The following is an 18,636-nucleotide window of genomic DNA, read 5'->3' on the forward strand; positions in this document are numbered from 1 at the left end:
TGAGGCCACCGAGCAGTCCTCCAGCAAAGCCAGGCAAGGCTAGACTTGACATTCGCACTATCTCCAAGAGTCATACACAAATAAAATAAAACCCTCCCGCTCCCACTCCTCTTTTTCAACCTTTCAGGTCTTTTATGCTGAAATCATAAATTAGCCAAAAAGGCAGAGACTCATTTTAAAAAAAATCCTTTGCAGGTCACCTTGCATCAGTCCCTGGCAGGTGTGATTTAATACTAGCATTGTTGCTATACAACTGCCTATTAAACACAGTCCAGACAGGGCTAGGAGGCATACACAGACAGCTGCTTTATTTCTCTTAGGAATTACACAAAACATGGCAGAGAGCAGGTGAGCTTAAGGGGCTATGAAAGCTGGACAAGGGGTTGTTCATACCCACATACATCTATTCAGCACATGCAGCTGCCCACCCAGCCACAGCACGCACAAACAAGTCTTTGACCTCATAGGTTTATAGCAGCAGAGAATGTATTGGATATGCACTGACCACCTTTCAAAATTCCACAGGGGAGCACCTATGGGATATACAGGCACAGCCAGCGCTGTTCTCCTGGATCCAGGCCCAGCTTCCCCCGCCCTAACTAGCCAGGAGTTGCAGGTTAGAGGAGAGCTACCACATCCACCCAGTTTGGCTTCCATAGAGAGAGAGTAGTAAGAGGGGAGATCTGGTGCCATAGTCAGAGTCTGCAGAAGAGGGAAAGAAGAGTGGAGCCCAAAAACCTATAAGGAGAGAAGACAAGGATCCCTTTGGCTAAAAGGAAGCTGCAGCCATCAGAGATGCAGTGAACTCAGTGAGCATTTCATATCCAGGACACCCATACTACCCTCCCTAGAATATGCAACTGAGGATTCTCTAACTGGCCAACTGGCATAGAGCTGCTCCAAAACCACAGATGTGAGCTCTTGTTACAAGGTGCGGGTCACAAGGGCACTGGGTAGCAGTTACATTAACAGAACAGTGAGTCGTAGCTAGTCCGTGCTCGGATGGGAGATCTGCATGGAAAATCCAGGTCCTGTAGGAAGCAGTGCTGGACGTTCAGTAGGATGTGCTCTTCCCTCAGGCAGTACCAACGCCCCAAACAGGGTGCGCTGTACTTCTGGAGGAGGAATGTCTCAGATAAGACATAAAACCGAGTTCCTAGCCACGTGGGACCATTTAAAATCCCATGCGATACTTTTCACAGGAGTCAGGATCTTATTCCCAGGGTTCAGGTCAAATTCCAATTAAAGTAATTACATTCTACCTCCTGAACATTCCTCCCGTATTTTCAATTGGATATTGGATTCTTACTTAATTCCTGTCCTAAAGTGGGGCACGGCATTGTTGTATGCTGTTAATCAGGCATCTTATTCCACCCCAGGAGTGGCTGCATTTCAGTGATGGGTAGGAGTTATCCCGAAGGGCCCAGGAAGCTACAAATATTAAATGATCAGTAAATGGGAAGAATTCCAGCTATATTCTCTTTGGCCAAGAATCAGGATGATTTTTGGAAGCTGCTCCCAGGAGAAAGCTGCATCTGTCACTTTAATTCTAATACAAAAAGTCTGTATTTGTACTTTATGTAATTTACTTTAGGGGAAGACATTTTGAAAAGCACTGGTAGCTGCTGCATTTCAGCTGGCTTTCAGGTTAAATCACCAGCCAAGTCACTCCAAATCCAGCCAGCTAGCAGCTCAGACCTGGTAAGAGCCGCCTGACACTAGGATTAACCCAGTTCCACTTTCAAAAAGCTACACTGCTCAGCCTCTCCCTAGGAAATACACACAGCTGTGGTTAACCTTACATGAGGATGGGCCTGGGATCTATTCTAGGGCAAATGCAGAGGGAATAAAGAGCAAGAATTAGCCAACCTGCAGTGACTCCAGGAGAATATTTAGGTGGAGAGACAAACTTATTGGAATTTGAGGGAAGGCAGCTTCAGTTTGTGACAAGCTCATTCCATCTCTGCATGCTGAGCCCAGCTCTACCCTGCCCCCTGGAAGTGGATGCAAGAGCTCATTGTAATTAAGGGGGGAATCACACTGACCATCGTCAGAGGCAGAGATGTGGGTAATATCAAAGCATGACAGAGAGGGCTACCGAGATGGCCCTGGAATGGGCGTGGTTGGAAGGGAGAGTCAACGCTCTCCTTGGAGCTGCTGCTGGGTTCAGAACAGGAAAGCCAGAGCCTAAACTTGCTAGGTCTATTCCCCCTCTTTACGTGCATCCCAGCCACGGCTCATGGCTTTCACCACGGCACCATACAGCCTGGTCCAAGCCTCTCGTATGTCCGGGCTGAAGGCAGTACCGAGGCATTTCTCCAGCATGAACAGCAAGGACTCTCCCACTGCCTGCAAACCAAACAGAGGCACCAGGATCAGAGGTCAGACACCTCAGGACAGCCATGAGGTCAGTTTTTCTCCTGCTGAATTTATTCTTCATCTCCTTTGTGAGCCTTCCCTGTTGCACTGCCCAGAACAGGACAACACAGCTTTTCCAGCTCCTACCCACCAGGTGCCCTGTCCCCACCCCTGCTTCCTCCCCATCTCTCTAATCCTCCTACAATCTTCCAAAATGTCTCCAAGCTGCCCACCCACCTCTTCTTGGTGGGGAGTGAATCAGCCCACGACTTCCCTTGCTCCACGCTGCTTTGTACCCACTTCCCTCGCGCTCTCAATTGATCTCCCTCATAGCTCCCTTTCTGAAGGGAGCACAATCCAGTGCTGAATGAAGCTTTTTGGCAGAAAGGAGTGGGGGTAAAACTCTAGGCAAGATTATTAATCTACTTTAGCTCCCAGCTGCAGAAAGTCTGCACTCTCCCCTAGGTTAGCATCAGGGGAGGCTGGTGATGACATCTGAAAGTAGGTAGGCAAAACTGAGGCATACTCAGAAGCTATTTACAGCAGTAGGTAAAGAACACAGTGTATCAGACTAAACTGGATAGTCAGAGCCCATCCTACCCTGGGAAGTCTCCACTACATGGCACACCATCCCAAACCCAACCTCTTTACTGACATGGCAGTCCAGGTGACACCGTATAAATAGCTGATCCGATATGGAACAAACCTCCCTCATCCAGGCTGCTAGAAACAAACCCTAGAGAGAGAGAATTATCCACCAAGTAATGGGAATTCTAGCTCAGTCTGCCATGGGCTATGGCTAGTGGCACAAGACATCACACTCGGAGAGGTAAAGGAATGAAGCCGATGTATCTTCAAGTTAGCATGTCTGATGCTTTCCATAATCGCAAGTCATTTATCTAGGGTTTCTGCTCCTGCTCATTGGTAGGATGGGGGGAAGCTGGGGTCTGAAATGAGGGATGGGGTAGCCTCACTATCTGGGAGAGGAAGGGAAAGTGAGAGCTGGGACAACTGATCACATATCTGGCAATGTCCTGGGCTGAGGTTCAATAACCCTGTGCCAGGCAAATGCAGCATGAGATGTAGCTGTATTCCCTTGCAAATGGCACCCTAAGAATCTGCCCATCAAGCTTAGAATGTGGGGTAGAAAGAGCAGGGAATACAACTCAAGCTAGCGCAAATCCACCTAAAGAGTAGGCATGTGGGATTGCTCCCCCTAAGCACGCCAACAGTCACCTTGTAGGTGCTTCAGATTCTGGGACTGGGTTGGGCTGCTGGTTTTCTTGCCCAGCAACAGAGTTAAATAACCCAGCAACATATGTGCAGAAGTCCTAGAACCCAGCTTCATGGCACAATAAGGAAATCATGCACTGCCATTCATGGTGGATCAGGATGGCACCTTTGGTGAAGCTGGGAGAATGCTGTGGCAGAAGTAGCATGAAGAGAGAAGATGCCTCACCGAGAAAGAATCCACCTTCACACCAACTGCCTGGTGTTTCTTGCCCAAGTTGGTGAGATATTCTTCCAGAGAGGACAAGTTCTCCAGCTGGGTCACAGCAGCATCTATCACCAGCATCACCTGCAGGGAAAATCCAGAGAGGACAGAATTAGCAGAGAACATCTGCTGGGAACAAAATTTCCAAACAGCCTTCTCATCATCAGCCATGGAGCCATTCTTAGTCTGCTGTACAATGAAGGCCTGTTCTGCTCCATTATACTAAAGAGCTTGGTCAGAACTTCACAGATCCTGATGGAAACCTGTATTCTATTGAAAAACAGTGTTTTCCACAGCCGTCCCCACCTGTGTACATCATCTCCTCCTTCTGGCAAAGGCAAACTCAAGGGCCACATCATTTCACCTTATGAGGCTGTTATCCTACCAGATCTCACAAGCTAAGCAGGACAGCAGGTGGTATAACAAGTGGTGTTGGTGATTCAATAGGGGGCCCTCTTCTCTCTGTGACACTGTGATGCTGGAAATGTAGCTTGTTGGATGAGACCTGAAGCTGAGGATGTGATCACAAGTGACCATTACAGCTCCCAAGACCCTTTTGGCAAGTGTTGGTCAAATTCCAACCTGGATAATTACATTCTACCTCCCTAATTTTTCCTTTCAGTTTCAGTAGAATATGGAATTTTTCTTCATTTCCTGTCACAAACCATTGTGTAGCACTGTAGTGTGTCACTAAATAGCTGCAGCGTTCCACCCCTGAAGTGACTATATTTCAGCGCTGAATTAAGGGATTCTGCTATGCTGCATTAAACACACCAGGATCCTCCAAGATGATATATAGATATTTTATTTCCCCATCTCTATCCTCCATGTCTGAGGATGAGGTGAATGTGTATAACACTGTCCCGCATGATGGGTCCCATGATAGGTAACTTAAGGGGTTGTGGGCTCTCCGGCTCTGCTGCTGCAGCAAGAGAACCTTCAGGAGGAGATTGCTGGTGACGCCTGCTCTTTAGTTACAGCAGGAACTTTGCCCATGGCCTCTCTCTCTAGCTAGGGTTTTGTATCATGCCATCACTGTGATATCTAAGTTCTTGTACTGTCCCTGTTCTGTGTGTAGGTAACTAGAGAACCTTCAGCCTCTACTGCGGTCAGTCCATCATCTAAGCAGCACAAAATTCACATGCACATTTCAGAATAAGAACCCAGGCCTTTGATTTTAATTGAATCAATAACTGCAGTGAGAGAGTAAGGACACATGGCACCCAGCCCTCATTGCTGTACACATGGGGATTTGCCCCTGGCAAAACTTCACTAATGTCTGTATTTCAGGGAGTGAGTTGCCTGACATTTCATGGCAAATGGACGTAAGAGAGACCTAGCCCCCCAATGCAGAGTTTGCTACTCAGGGCTTTTCCCATTCAGGGAATTTGCTCTATACTGTGCATCACTGACCGCATCGGCGTCTTCATCCCTTACCTTCCTAATGTGATCCAGGAACTCAGGTGATGAGAGGCACTCCTGAGGGCTGGAGAACTGTTTGCAATTGTACTGGAAAAGGGGCAACAGGTCAGGGTCCAGATCAAACAACCTGCAACAGAAAGAGAAATGTTGAGACTTTTCACATTCCTCATAAAGTGACTCCATCTTCACCAAGAGGATGACCCCTCCCTACCAATCCATCCATCAGCCTCCACCAGCACTACCCAAAGGGTGACCTGACTTCACCACCAATCATGTGAAAAGCATAGAGTTCTGAAAGGAAGATTAATAATTTGGGACAGTTCAGATCATCTCTGGCTACAAAAAATCCTGTTACTCTAGTCCAAATTCCCATTCCTCACTGGTAGGTTTATGGTTCCCTAGCATTAGCTCCAAGCCATTGCTGGAATTCATCCTTAGCCTGACCCTGTCTTGGTTGAAATCTTTATTTGTGCCTGTTTGCCATCTAAACTCTTGCAATTCCCCATTTTATAAATTTCCTGAATCCCAACTCGACCAACTTCAAGAAGGCCCAGAATGCTGCAGCCAGATACCCTAGTGAGCAGGGTCATATCAACCCCTAGCTCACAGACCATCACTGGCTTCCTGTTTAGGCTCCTTCCACCAACTTATACAGGGACTCTAAGCTGAAAAATTCACATACTGGTGAAATGCACAAGAGGTCAGGAAGATGCAATGGATTAATGCCATTCCTGGGACTCTGTTGTATGGCAATTCACACAGATATACACACAATGGCCAATTTGCTTTCTCCCTAATCTCCTACAATCGACCTCATCTTTACATTCAGCTGCAACAACCGCCCCCCCTTTCACAAAACTTTTAAACATCCCCTTAGATAGCTTCTCTCTTCTGTTCTGTTGGGCCCTGTTTTTTTTCCCAGATGCAACACTCCATTCTGCACAGGCTGTGAAGAAGCTGGGAGCTCGTCACAAACTTAGATCCATGATTTTAAAGGAATTTTCAGGTATTTTTCTATCTCCCTCCATTCCTCTAGCCGCTAATTTAGGGGCTCATTTGCTTGAAGAGGCAGGGAGTTGGATTTTCAGCTGTTCTCTCCCACGCACCTTTTCCTCTGTGCTGGGATTGAACCTGGAATTAGTTGATCCTCTCCCCAGTGGCCAGGTCTCTATCTGTGTCTGAAGACTGCAGTGTCACAAACAATTAGGAAGCCACTTAGATACACTCCACAGAGTTGAGCAGATACACTAGGAGCGAGCAGCTCTTTACAACAGAAATATCTTTTCTGCTAACAAATGAGGATTATCATTGCAAAGGCACAAAAAATACACAGTCTTCTACCCCATACATTCTCCCTATTCTCCTTTTAACAAACTTCTAGATTTAAATGCAAACATGCTTCTTCATAATCCTGTTCTCTCCAGGGTACAAATCACAACAAATGGACAGAAGGAGTAAGGAGATGAAGCCAGAAAAAATAAATCATTCCCAAGGAGAAGAAAGTGTTTCTGATCAGTGATTGGAAAGCTCCCACTGTTTAATTCAGGGATGGTGGTCAGGGAGAGAGGATGGTTAAGAAACAGGCTAGCGAGTGCCCCAGGTGCTTACTCCATATCTGGATGAGTTACCCTGCTATAGATGCCTCCTGTTGCTAGAACAGCCTGTTACTCACCTGGTAAACAAGACGATGCCATGCTGCAGGAGGTTGCTACTCACTTTCTGCCAGCTCTCCCGGATCAGCGCCTGTTGTGTGCTGGATAATCTTCCACTCTCCATTTTACTGTAGAAAAAGGGAGGTTAAGAACAGAGCCAGGCAAACCTTACGCTTCTTCTGAAAGTAACTGCACTACTTACTCTGCCCTCTGAGTTACAGGTGGCACTGATCTCCTAGTAATCCAAGTATCTAAGGCTACCAGTGCCTTGAGCAGAGATGTACACACACCATTCACTCCCTAAGGGCCAAGGATGCTCTTCCCTGCAGAGTGCACAAGACTTTGTGATCACATCTCTGGGATTTACAAATAGAGCAAGAACTCTTCTCCTATCTGCCCTGTCACCTGCAGCCTGGAAGCAGCACAGGTGGGTTTAGATAGAGCCTCTCTCTGAGCAATTAGATGAAACCTGAGTGCCTTGGGGAAGATCCATATTGTTCCTTGGTGTCTACGAGAATGAAGGACTGGTTGCTTTCTAATTGCCCCCTGCTGTTTGGTTACCACACGTTTCTCTGTATCTCCCTCTCCAGCCTTTGTGCTGAGTGATAACTGTGCTCCTGACTCGGTCCCTGTCTCTGCGCCTGTCACACACTATCAGGCGCAAGGATCTGGAGCTGAAGCTAGCTCCTTTCCCTTTATCAGCAGCACTTTCCCAGCTGGCTGTCTCGCAGAGCAGCTCCCAGTACCAACACGTTCACCGATTCTCTTAAAGAGACAGTGTCACCTTTCTTTCCCTCTCTTCCATCAATCTTTTTAAAGCTACACAACAAATAAATAAATATTGTGCACTTTGTTGTATTTTCCACACACACAAAGAACAAGCATAGACTTTCAGCCTCAGTACATAAGAGATGACTTAACCCATTTTGGTTGAAATTTTCCAACCAGCTCTATTATCCAGATGAAGTATGAGACACAGAAGGGAAGAAACTTAGCCAAGGTCACATAGCAAATCAATGACAGCTCCAAGACTGGAATCCAGCTCTTGCAACACCTAGCTCTGTTCTAACCATTAGACATTGTTGCCTCTGAATATCCCCTTTCTTTCTGGTAGTTTCAGAGATGCTCTTAAGGTTACAGTAGCCCCTTGCTTCCTGTCACTTTCATTGACATCCAGAACCCTCTCAGGCTCCTGATATATCCATTAGTAGATGCTTCTCGAGATTTGAAATGTAGAAAGGGAACATAATCAAGTTTAATTTAATGGAAAGGAAGCCAGTTATATAGGGCAAAGCATTTAATAATGGACCATAGACTTTTCGGCTCTGTCAGATGCCTTCAAAGTATACTCCAAGTAAAAGCTCTTCTCTTAAAATGGCCTAGTGACTCAGATGGCAGTGAGGCAAGTGCAGAGAAAGGAAACAATCTGGCAGACCTGGGTTAAGGAGTCCCTCAACAGAAAGACACAGTGGACAGATAGCAGAATAATCATTTCAGGTTGGGTTTTCAAAAGTGCCTGAGTGACACAGGAGCATGTGTCTCATTGAAAATCATTGCAGTCTGCCCTGAAATTACAAACACACAGTTATTAATGAGATTTATCTTGAGAAGATGACATTCTGAAGGCCAGGAAGCCTGCCCAGTACCTTCAGTATGGGCTGTAAGTGTTCATACCCAATGATGATACATTATTCCTCAAGAACATTAACGTTTGTTCCTAGAAGGGGGATATGTTAAACAGCACAATATTGCATCCTCACTTCCATCCCATCATTCTTGTCTTCTCACTGTCTCTTCTGAAGGACTAGTTCTCTGCTGCTGTAACACCTTTGACTTCAGTGGAGTTAGAATTTGGCCCTAAGGTTGTAAGATCTTCTGTGGGTGTCACAATTATCTTTATGTTTCATAAACCTGAGCACATTCTCAGAGCTCACCAATGCCCTGCCTGCCTGCACTGCCCAGGGAAGCGGATGGAACCTGGGGTACAAGAGGCACAGGGGTGTGTGTGTTGCTTCAGGCACCGCCCCCAGTATTTCCCATTGGCCGTGGTTCCCCAATCACAGCCAATGGGAGATGCTGGGGGCGGTGCCTGAAGCAACAGCAACTGTGCCCCTGCTCCTGCATGTTTTAGCCACTTCCCGGAGCAGCCTGGAAAGAGTCCGTCCCCTAAACTCCTCCTGCAGTCGAACCTCCTGCCCTGAGCCCCTTGCCACACCCTGCACCCCGACCCCCTGCCACACCCCTCCTGCATCTCAACCCACTGCCCTGAGCTCCCTGCTGCACTCCGACCCCCTGCCGTACCCTTCACCCTGACCCCCTGCTGCACCCTGCACCCCAACCCCCATCCCTGAGCTGCCTGCTGCACCCAACCCCCTGCTCTGAACCCCCTGCTGCACCCTGCACCCCAACCGCCTGCCCTGAGCCCCTGTCACACCCCTCCTGCACCCCGATCCCCTGCCGGACCTCTCATCCCAACTCCCTGCCACACCCCACACGCTTCCTGCACCCCCTGGGGGCAGAGAGGGGACGGAGTTGGGGTAGGGATTTCAGGAATGGGGGCAGGGAAGGGTTGGGGCAGGGGCAGGGCTTCATGGAAGGGGTAAGTGGGACCAGGGTCGAGGGTGGCAGAGGGGAAATGTCAGTAATGCAGCCCTTGGGCCAATGTACTAGTCCTCATGTGGCCCTCACGGTGATTTAAGTTTGAGACCCCTGGCCTAGCTGCTAAGATTTAAGGGTCCCAGTTGGACTCCCAGATCTTTAGCCACTGAGATTTGTGATGGTAAAACAGATTCCATGCCATCAACGTGCACAGCTCTGCATGGGCCAAGGGGAACCTTAGTCTTGCCCGGGCAAGGACCTGACAATCTAATCAGACAAACTAATTCAAGAAAACAATGCACTTTGGGGAGCTGAAGGAGAAAGCAGCACTGGTTGGTGCAGAGGGTCTTTTACATTGATACAAACACCACTTGGCGTTAACCAAAAATGGGAAGTTTGATACAAGTGTTGCAGAGAGAGGAGGATGCAAGATGCACTGGGGCAGGGATGGGGCTGCTGACATAAAGGTGCACTTTGCAGGCACTCTGATGATAGTAGTGGGTGTGAGGGTAGGGCAGAGCAACAAGCATGCGTCAGTCAGAGCCGGTTCATGGGAGCTTGATGAGCTGGTATTTTATGTTGCCAACTTCTTACTGCTGTTATCACAACTCTTGTAATATTTGGCATTTTCTCAAAAGTCCCGCTGTAGGCAAGTGAATGTGAGAATCCCAGATCTCATCTGGGAGGGAGTGGGAGGAGGAGTAAATATCTAACCCTCATAGTGGCAAAGAAAAGCCTGATAATGTGACCCAAGTACACTGTAAAGGTTCAGAAGGTGAATAAAAAGAACCAAACTTAAAATCATGAATGGGGTGGGGGGAGGGTTAAAGTCAATCTTATGACTTTGGGGGCCTGACTCAGGATCTCTGAATACTTTACTCCTGAGGGAATTATGCACCAAAAAAAATAAAAATTCTGCGGGCAAATTTTATTTGTCAAATAAATGTGGAGTCTCCAGCATAGCACTGGGGAGCACAGGTCACTAGCTGCACAGAGGTAGGAGATCATTCTGCAGCTCTCTCCCTGTGACATGGACTCAGCAGTGAGGCTGCACCCAACTCTGACACAGTGCAAGGACCAAGCCTGCCTCAGAAACACCCCAGGGCCTTGTCCCTCCATGCCAGATGTGCCACATGTGGGCAGGCAGGCTCAGCTCAGCAGGATCCAAGTGTGGAGGGGCTTAGTGTGGGGGGATCCAGGTTGAAAGGGTTCTGTGTGGGGCAATCTGGGTGCAGATTGGGACTCGGTGGAATGGGAATCTGGGTGGCTCGTTGGGGTGGTCTAGGTGAAGGGGAAGTGGGGCTTGGCGGGGTGGTTCTGGATATGTGTGTGGGGGTGAAGCTTGGCAGGAGGGTCTAGGTATGAGGGAATCTGGATGCATGGGGGTTGGGTGGATAGGGGAGCAACTCTCCATAAAGTGATCACTCCTACTGCAGCTGAGGAGCAATGGATAAGGAGTTTGCACAGCTTCCTGCAGCCTGGGGAGAAATCTGGGGGTGAGTCTGACTGGGTCCCAGATGCCATGCAGAGGAAAAGGAAGTCCTGTCCTCCCCAGCCCATCTGGGACTAGCAGCTGAGCCCAGCAAAGGGTAGGAGCCATATCATAAGCATCTTTCCCAAATCTGGACCTTAGCGTCCAGAAATCTGGGTGCTTGCATGAACCCCTCTAAGCTTAATTACAAGCTCAGATTTGATCTCGCTGCCACCAACCAAAAATTCCAGGGTTTTGGCTCCCTCTGGTCTCCCCAAACCCTTCCCTGGGGAACCCCAAGACTCAGAAGCCTCGATCTTACCACTAAGGGAACCACACCCACTTCCCTTCCCCCTCTCTCCCACCTCCTCTTCGCACCGAAGTTTACTGACTGCATCTACATCAACAATACCAAGAAGCATGTTCTCTTCTAGCGGTGCCATTCACAAACCACCCCCAATACAAGAAACCAGAAATCTTCCCATCTTCTTCCCCTCCCCATCCCATTCCCTGGTCGCAATTCACCCTCCGGTAATCAACACAAATAATTCCCTCCCCTCTTCCTTAGCCTACCCAAGAGAAAACTCAAACAAGTCTTAAAAAAACTTATTATAAAAAAAAAGACACGAACATACTCTCTGCATCAGTACAATAACAGCGGTATTGCTTAAAAGAAAAGATATGAATAACAGCTTATTCAAAAGAGATACATTAAACATTCCACAACTACACACATGAACAGTTAACTGTTCTTTTACCTTTTTACTAACAACTTTGAGAACTGAAGTATTAACTTAGATAGAAAGGAAAGAAAAAATCCCCTCTCATAGACTGAACCAACAAAAACACCTGACCCCAAAAATTCCCTCCCCTGAGCTTTGAAAAATCCGGTTTCCTGATTGGTCCTCTGGTCAGGTGTTTGGTTCTCTTTGTTAACCCTTTACAGGTGAAAGAAACATTAACCCTTAGCTATCTATTTATGACAAGCCACCAGCTGGGTCTTCCCTACTCCCACCCCCTGCCCCACAGTGATTTAACTCTCTGTCTGCCCTGGACACCCAAAACATACTGCTGGGAAGGGTCACATGACTGCTCCTGTGGCTACCCTTTGCTTCCCTGTCAGAAAGCCGTTTTTCTGAAAGGAAGCAAAGATATCTGCAAGGGACACAAATTCTGTGTATGCACAGTGGTGCAGAATGCTGCCAGGAGTAACACTTGGGGTGGACAATACTGAGTACTTTTCCCTGAGGGCTGCCATGTTGTGGGGCAGAATGAGCTCTTTTTTTAAAAAAATAATTAAATTCTCCAGCCCTTATGATTGCAAAAGAAACCTTCAAAATCTGAAATGAATGTAAACAAATGCAGTAATCACTGTCCAAATCTGAAGGGAGCCTGAAGCAACAGATCTGAGAGAGGCATGTTATGCCATGTTATTGCAATTGATGTTAACACTGAAGCCTAATGACAACTAGGTATATGTTAACAGTCTTAACTATTCCCTGGTTGATCAAAGCACAAAGGAAAGAAGCAGGGCTCTCTATATTATGAAAATCTGCACAATGTACTATGAATGGCATTTCATTTTGATGTCATGAGTATATAGAGCTTGCATTGTTGGCAAAGGCTGGGAAAGTATCATCACTTTTCCCCCACATCCATCTGACCCCTGCTAACAAGAGATGATAACAGAATTGTAAGCAAGAGCTATGTTGGGAGAATCTTGCAGAGAGCAAGAAGTTGATGTTGCTGTAGAAGGAGAAATGAAGCCAATGGAGGGATTTGAAACGGGGAAAGAGGTAGTTAGAGCATCTAAGTTGATTATTTTCTCAGCACTATTTTGGATAGACTGAAAGGTGGGGGCAGGGGGAGAGAGAGAAAGAGAAGCAAAAGAAAAGGAGGTTACAAGTGTCAATGCAAGAGATGATCAGGTCCTCAATATGATCTGGAACAGGGAGAATGAAAAGGGGCTGGAATTTGGAGATGTTGTAGGAGAAAGACAGGAGAGACACAGGAACACTGCTGATTGCTTTGCTGAAGTTTCTTTAAGATCTGAGGCACAATCCCCAGGACCATAGGAAGGGGTCATTTCAGGGAAGCTCCCTTCTGAAGATGTGGCCATTTCCTTCCCGGGCTGATAAACAAATACAGATTCATCAAGTGCTCTTTGTGGAAGAAACATCCTAAGCAATAGAAACAAGGCCTTGATTGTAACGGGAAGCCAGGTGACTTGCCCATAATCTCACCATAGTCACACAGAGCAGTTTTATGGGCATAGCTTGGCCACAAATAAATTGAGGCTGGAAATTAGAAGGAGATTTTGAACTATCAGAGGAGTGAGGTTCTGGAATAACCTCCCAATCAGAGTCGTGGGGGCAAACAGTAGTTTTTAGATGGGGCTTGATAAATTTGTGAATGAGATCATGAGAAAGTTTGCCTGCAAAAGCAGAGGTCTGGACTTTATGACCTAGGCGGCCACTTCAAGTTCCATGTTCCACACACACAGACAAAACAAAATTAGAACAGCCAAGTTACTGATATCTCTGAATAAGCCACGGAGCTCAATCAGCACCGTCTCTTACATGTTTGCCAACTGACATGAAGGGCAGGGCTCAGGACAGTCCTAGTGGAAAACCACCATGACAGTTGACACTAATTAGGTCCCTTGGTGGAAGGTTCAGCACAGAGACCACTGCCTGAATGGGGTCTGGAGAATTAACTCCCATCCCTCCCCTAGTGATGGTCCCTCCAGGCCAGGACAGAGACTCAAAGGGGCAGTTTCCCTTGCCACAGAGGAGCTGGAACTAACGGTGCTGCCACACCCCCTGGGTTGAAGTGGTTTCCCATCATATACAGGATTTACAGTTTGGTTCAATGGCCCTCAGCACCCCTACTATAGAAATTGTTCCAGTGCCCTGCCACTGTTCATGCTATAGCAGAAACACCAGCCTCCAGCACTGTTACTTTGGCACCTTTAACCAGCACTACTACTTCCAGTTTTAATTCAAAAGCAAACACTTTTTCTTTGGCAACTGCTTATTTCTACCAAGCCCCCAGCTCAGAAAGATATGAATTTTCAGGGGAGGTGGGAGATGGGGAGAGCTCAAGAGTAGAGAACATTTGAAACTCGTAGATGACACATGCTCATGCAATTGCCAGCAGTGAGGTCTCAGGAGGAGTTTCACATGGCACTGGTCTCACCTGCATACAAAGCAGCCTCTCCCTTGTAGCTATTCTACCATCAGAGGAGTTCCTTGCTACCACGGCACTGGAGGTGCTGTCACCACACGGAGGATCTGCAGGGGAGTTTATAATCAAAAAACAAAAACGTATTGCTTGTTCAAATCTTTAGAGAGCCTTCAAGCACGTCAAACCACCAAGGGAACCATCAAAGAGGTCAGGCGCACTCCGCAGGCTTCCACGGTCTTTGTGCCTACTGTGATGTCACCCAAACCCCTTGGCTTCATTTCTATTGTCTTAGGGCTCAGTCCTGCTGTAAAATCCTCTCAGGTTTCTGCAATGTATCAAGTGGGGTAGGGCAGAGGTTCTGGGAGAGAACAGATCCATCACAGACACCAGTTTATACCATAATTAGGCAAGGGGAATTTCCAGTCAGTCTCACTGACCTCCATCAGGCAGGCAGATGGACACTGCGCTCTGCAGGCCTGTTTTGTGCTTCAGACAAAAGCAATCTAACAGTAATCCATTCCTTTAGACTAATCATCATCTTTTCAGCCCCTTCAACCCAAGCATCTCAAATTGCTTTATAAACACTAACAACCCCTCATGTGAAGATTCATCTATGTTTACCAGAAGGGGAAACTGAGGCACAAAAGTGACCTGCTCACAGTCACACACTAAAGACTATGGAAGAACTAGGAATAACCCCAGTAAATCCTGACTTCCAGTCCTGTGCTCAGGCACCAAACCATCCTCTCCCCCCATCGAGGGCCTGGATCTGACTCCACTTTGCCCATTATGCTGTGACACTTAGTTTTCATCTTTGTAGAGGCAATTTTCAAGTAATTTAAACAATCCCCCTCCAGACTATTTCTCATTTCAAATTCAACATCTGCAGGTCCTCATGAATAATGCAGTTCTGATCACACTTTTCCAGGCTCTCAGCTCACCTTAGTGCCTGACTCCTGGGCTAGGTTCACCCCCTTTCTTCCCGGTCTCTCTATTGTAGCTGAGCACTATGACAGCTGCCCTCCCTTTTCCCCACATCCTCAGGTGGCAAGAGAGCATATGAAATGTTCCTACGACTCATCCCTGCTCCCCCCCAGGCACGGCTCAGTAGGCAAGGCCAAATCACAAAGCCAGTTGCATAACAAGAAGGCAAAGAGATGTAGCGGGGAATAATCTTGCACGTGAATGGTAAGGGCAACAGCTGCAGTGTTCTTTGCCTGCCATCGTGCCTGTGGGGAGACACAGGGCAGTGATGATGACATTGAAGAGTTGAGCCACAGCAGGAGATTAAAATCAGAGCAAAAAAGAAAAGGGTCCATAGACTCTTTTGCTGCTAAATAGCCAGGGATTCTTCTCACAGAGCTCCGATGAGAAGAGAAGTTTATATAAACAAACAGCTGAGAAAATCCAAGGATGACATCACATGACCCAGCCAGAGAATCCAAAGGGGACTGAGTGTAAAGCTGTTAGTTTCTTCAGGCACTGGAAAGGCAGCTATCTGACCAGTTCAGCATTATCTCTAGACTCCAGATACACAAACCTTAACATCATTATTCATCTCATGCCTCAGTCCTATGCTCTATCGCAGTCATAATCAATGATCTCTGCCCCTGCTATCAGAGCATGGCCTTTGATAAAGTAACTACAACCATGGTTTTTTAAGCCTCCCTACCTCAAATCAGAAACAATCCCAACTCACAGGGATTCCAGCTGCTTCCATCAGGGCTCAATTTGGCACTTAATTTCTTTCATCACCCATTGGCCCAACCCAATTATTTCTCACTCAGAAAAAAGCTTGAGGAGAATTTTCTTTTCTCATGCACTTCCCAAAGGAGCTTCCTCAGTAGTTTCTCTTCTATCTTTTACTCATTTCAGAAGCACTGATACAACCTTTCTTTGAAATGCTCATAGACAGGGCCGGCTCTAGCCATTTCGCTGCCCCAAGCACAGCGGTACACCGCAGTGGGCGCTCTGCTGCTCGCTGGTCCCGTGGCTTCAGTGGACCTCCCGTAGGCATGCCTGCGAATACTCCACTGGAGCCTCGGGACCAGTGGACCCTCTGCAGGCACGTCTGCAGGAGGTCCACCAGAGCCGCCTGCCGCCCTCCCAGCAACCGGCAGAGCGCTCCCCACGGCATGCCGCCCCAAGCACGCACTTGGCGTGCTGGGGCCTGGAGCTGGCCCTGCTCATAGATCATCCTTTTTCTAATCCAAGTTCAGTCTCTATCCTCATCCTTTCTTCTTATTGCTGCCAAGGCATCTCCCTCAATCACCTAACATATTTCAATTGCATTTCAGGAGACTGGCTTTGCTCCACCTATCAAACAGATCTTATGTGACTGACAGCATCCATTCCTCTACTGTAGAGCTATGTCAATATAGCAACCCCTTTGCTTCAGTGCTAGGCTATTTGTTTTCTGAATTCAACCCTGAGTATTACTTCTAGGTACAGGGTTTCCCCTTCACTGTTTGAGTACTTTTTCACTTTGCCTGGTTCAGCCACCTCAGTTCCTGGCTCCAACAAGAACTACATGCTGCTACTTCGTGGGAAGAGACGTCCCTAAACTCCAGAAACAAAAGACAGAGTTCAAAACATATTTATGTTCTGCTTTTGGAAAGAAGCAGGACGATGCACTCTTATCATATGAGTATGAAGTCCATTGGTAACTAAGAAAAATGTTAAACAGCATCTGCTAGGGATAAATATTTCTAATTTAGCAGAACCAGATAACTTGCACCTAAGAGTCCTAGAAGAGTTGGCTGAGGAGATCTCTGTTCATCTTACACTAATTTTTAATAAATCTTGGCATACTGAGGAAATTCCAGAGGACTGGAAGTGTCAATGTGCTAATATTCAAAAAGAGCAAACAGAATGACCTAGGTAGTTATAGGCTGGTTAGCCTGATATCAGTCCTGCACAAAACAATGGAAGAGTTGATATGAGATTCAACTAATAAAGAATTAAAAGAATGAGAACATAATTAATGCCAGCCAGCATGGTTTATGGAAAATAGTGTGATAGATATGGCAATTTCCTGAACAAATCTTACTAAATTACCTTAAGTATCTTAGGAATATATTGTTTTAAAAAAGTATAATTGTGGCATTGTAAATAACTTCTATAAGGGAGAAAAGGACTAAAGTAAATCCTGGGAAGTGTTGCAAACTTCAACAGAGTCTTTTAAAACAAGATTGAACTTTTAGTTGAGTGGATTTTATAAGAAATACTTGGAAGGAGAGAAATTCAAATTGCCCACATCCAGACGCATCCTTTTGAACCTTTGCCTCAAGATCAAACACCAAAACTGGATAAAAGAGTAACTCAGATTCATGGCTGTGCTTGTTCTGAGCCAAGGTAACTATGAACTTGTAGCTACAAAAATAAAAAATAAAATAAAATAAAATAAATAACTTTGAGAGATTTGAAGGTCTGTTCACTGCCAGAGCCCTTGTTGGAGTTTGGGTGACCTCTGGTAAGCTTGTTAAAACATGTGTAGCTTCTTTTATTGTTTTGAATATTTACTCTGTAGTGCTTTCATCTTAAGAATAAATGTGCTTGCTTAGAAAGCACTGTGTGGTAACTGAACTGTGGCGATTATGCTGTTTATAGTCTGAAGAGAAAAGCAAAACTGGCCTGCTGAGGCAGTTGGATTTACTGGGGATTTCATAGTGTAGGATATAAATTGGCCATCAACAAATTTAGCCTTGAAATTAGAAGAAGGTTTCCAACCATCAGAGTGAAATTCTGGAATAGCTTTCCAAGGGCAGCAGTGGGGGGCAAAAAAACTAACTGACTTCAAGATTGAGCTTGATAAATTTATGGAGGGGATGGTATGATGAGACTGCCTACAATCGCATTTAGCCTATCTGCGACTGCTAGCAGCAAATATCTCCAACTGTTGGAGATGAGACATTAGCTGGGGAGGGATCTGAGTTACTACAGAGAATTCTTTCCCAGGTATCTGTCTGGTGGGTCTTGCCCACATGCTCAGGGTCTAACTGATCACCATACTTGGGGTCAGGAAGGAATTTTCCTCTGGGTCAGACTGGCAGAGACCCTGGGGGTTTTCGCCTTCCTCTGCAGCACGGGACACGGATCACTTGCAGATTTAAACTAGCATAAATGGTGGATTCTCTGTAACTTGAAGTCTTTAAACCAGAGGTGGGCAAACTTTCTGGCCCAAGGGCCACATCTAGGTAGAAAATTGCATGCAGGGCCATGAATGTAGGGCTGGGGCACAGAGTTGGGGTGCGGGAGGGAGTGCGGGGTGTGGGAGGGGGTGCAGTGTTCAGGAAGGGGCTCAGGGCAAGGGGTTGGGGCACAGGAGGGATGTGGGGTGTATGATGGAGCTCAGGGCAGGGGTCTGGAGTGCAGGGAGGGGTGTGGGGTGTGGGGTGAGGGAGGGCACTCATGGCAGGGGGTTGGGGTGCAGGAGGGGTGCGGAGTGTACAAGG

The 18,636-nt window shown here is 46.9% G+C and overlaps 1 protein-coding gene across 2 annotated transcripts; it reads right to left on the minus strand.

Moving 5' to 3' along the window:
- Nucleotides 1–299: 299 nt before the first annotated feature.
- On the minus strand, nt 300–15,207 carry NGB (neuroglobin). 2 transcript variants are annotated; one of them, XM_075065582.1, is made up of 7 exons: nt 15,124–15,207; nt 14,195–14,289; nt 7,130–8,141; nt 6,948–7,055; nt 5,291–5,402; nt 3,818–3,937; nt 300–2,349 (listed from the first exon to the last, which is right to left on the minus strand). In XM_075065582.1, exons 4-7 carry the CDS (start codon nt 7,049–7,051, stop codon nt 2,203–2,205), a joined length of 483 nt encoding a protein of 160 aa, XP_074921683.1. In that variant the 5' UTR covers nt 7,052–7,055; nt 7,130–8,141; nt 14,195–14,289; nt 15,124–15,207; the 3' UTR covers nt 300–2,202. The 2 variants fall into 2 exon arrangements, with proteins under 2 accessions (XP_074921683.1, XP_032657775.1); XM_032801884.2 differs by lacking the exon at nt 14,195–14,289.
- Between the last annotated feature and the right edge of the window lie 3,429 nt (nt 15,208–18,636).

Source organism: Chelonoidis abingdonii, chromosome 4 (genome assembly GCF_003597395.2).
Source record: "Chelonoidis abingdonii isolate Lonesome George chromosome 4, CheloAbing_2.0, whole genome shotgun sequence".
Lineage (NCBI taxonomy): Eukaryota > Metazoa > Chordata > Testudines > Testudinidae > Chelonoidis > Chelonoidis abingdonii.

Bases quoted from the DNA above. Each gene is read 5' to 3' on its own strand.
- NGB (XM_032801884.2), bottom strand. From the start codon at position 7,051: ATGGAGAGTGGAAGATTATCCAGCACACAACAGGCGCTGATCCGGGAG. The intron at 5,403-6,947 runs GTGAGTAACAGG...TTTCTGTTGCAG, and splicing joins GGCATCGTCTTGTTTACCAG to GTTGTTTGATCTGGACCCTG. The intron at 2,350-3,817 runs GTGAGGCATCTT...TTTGGTTTGCAG, and splicing joins TGAAGGTGGATTCTTTCTCG to GCAGTGGGAGAGTCCTTGCT.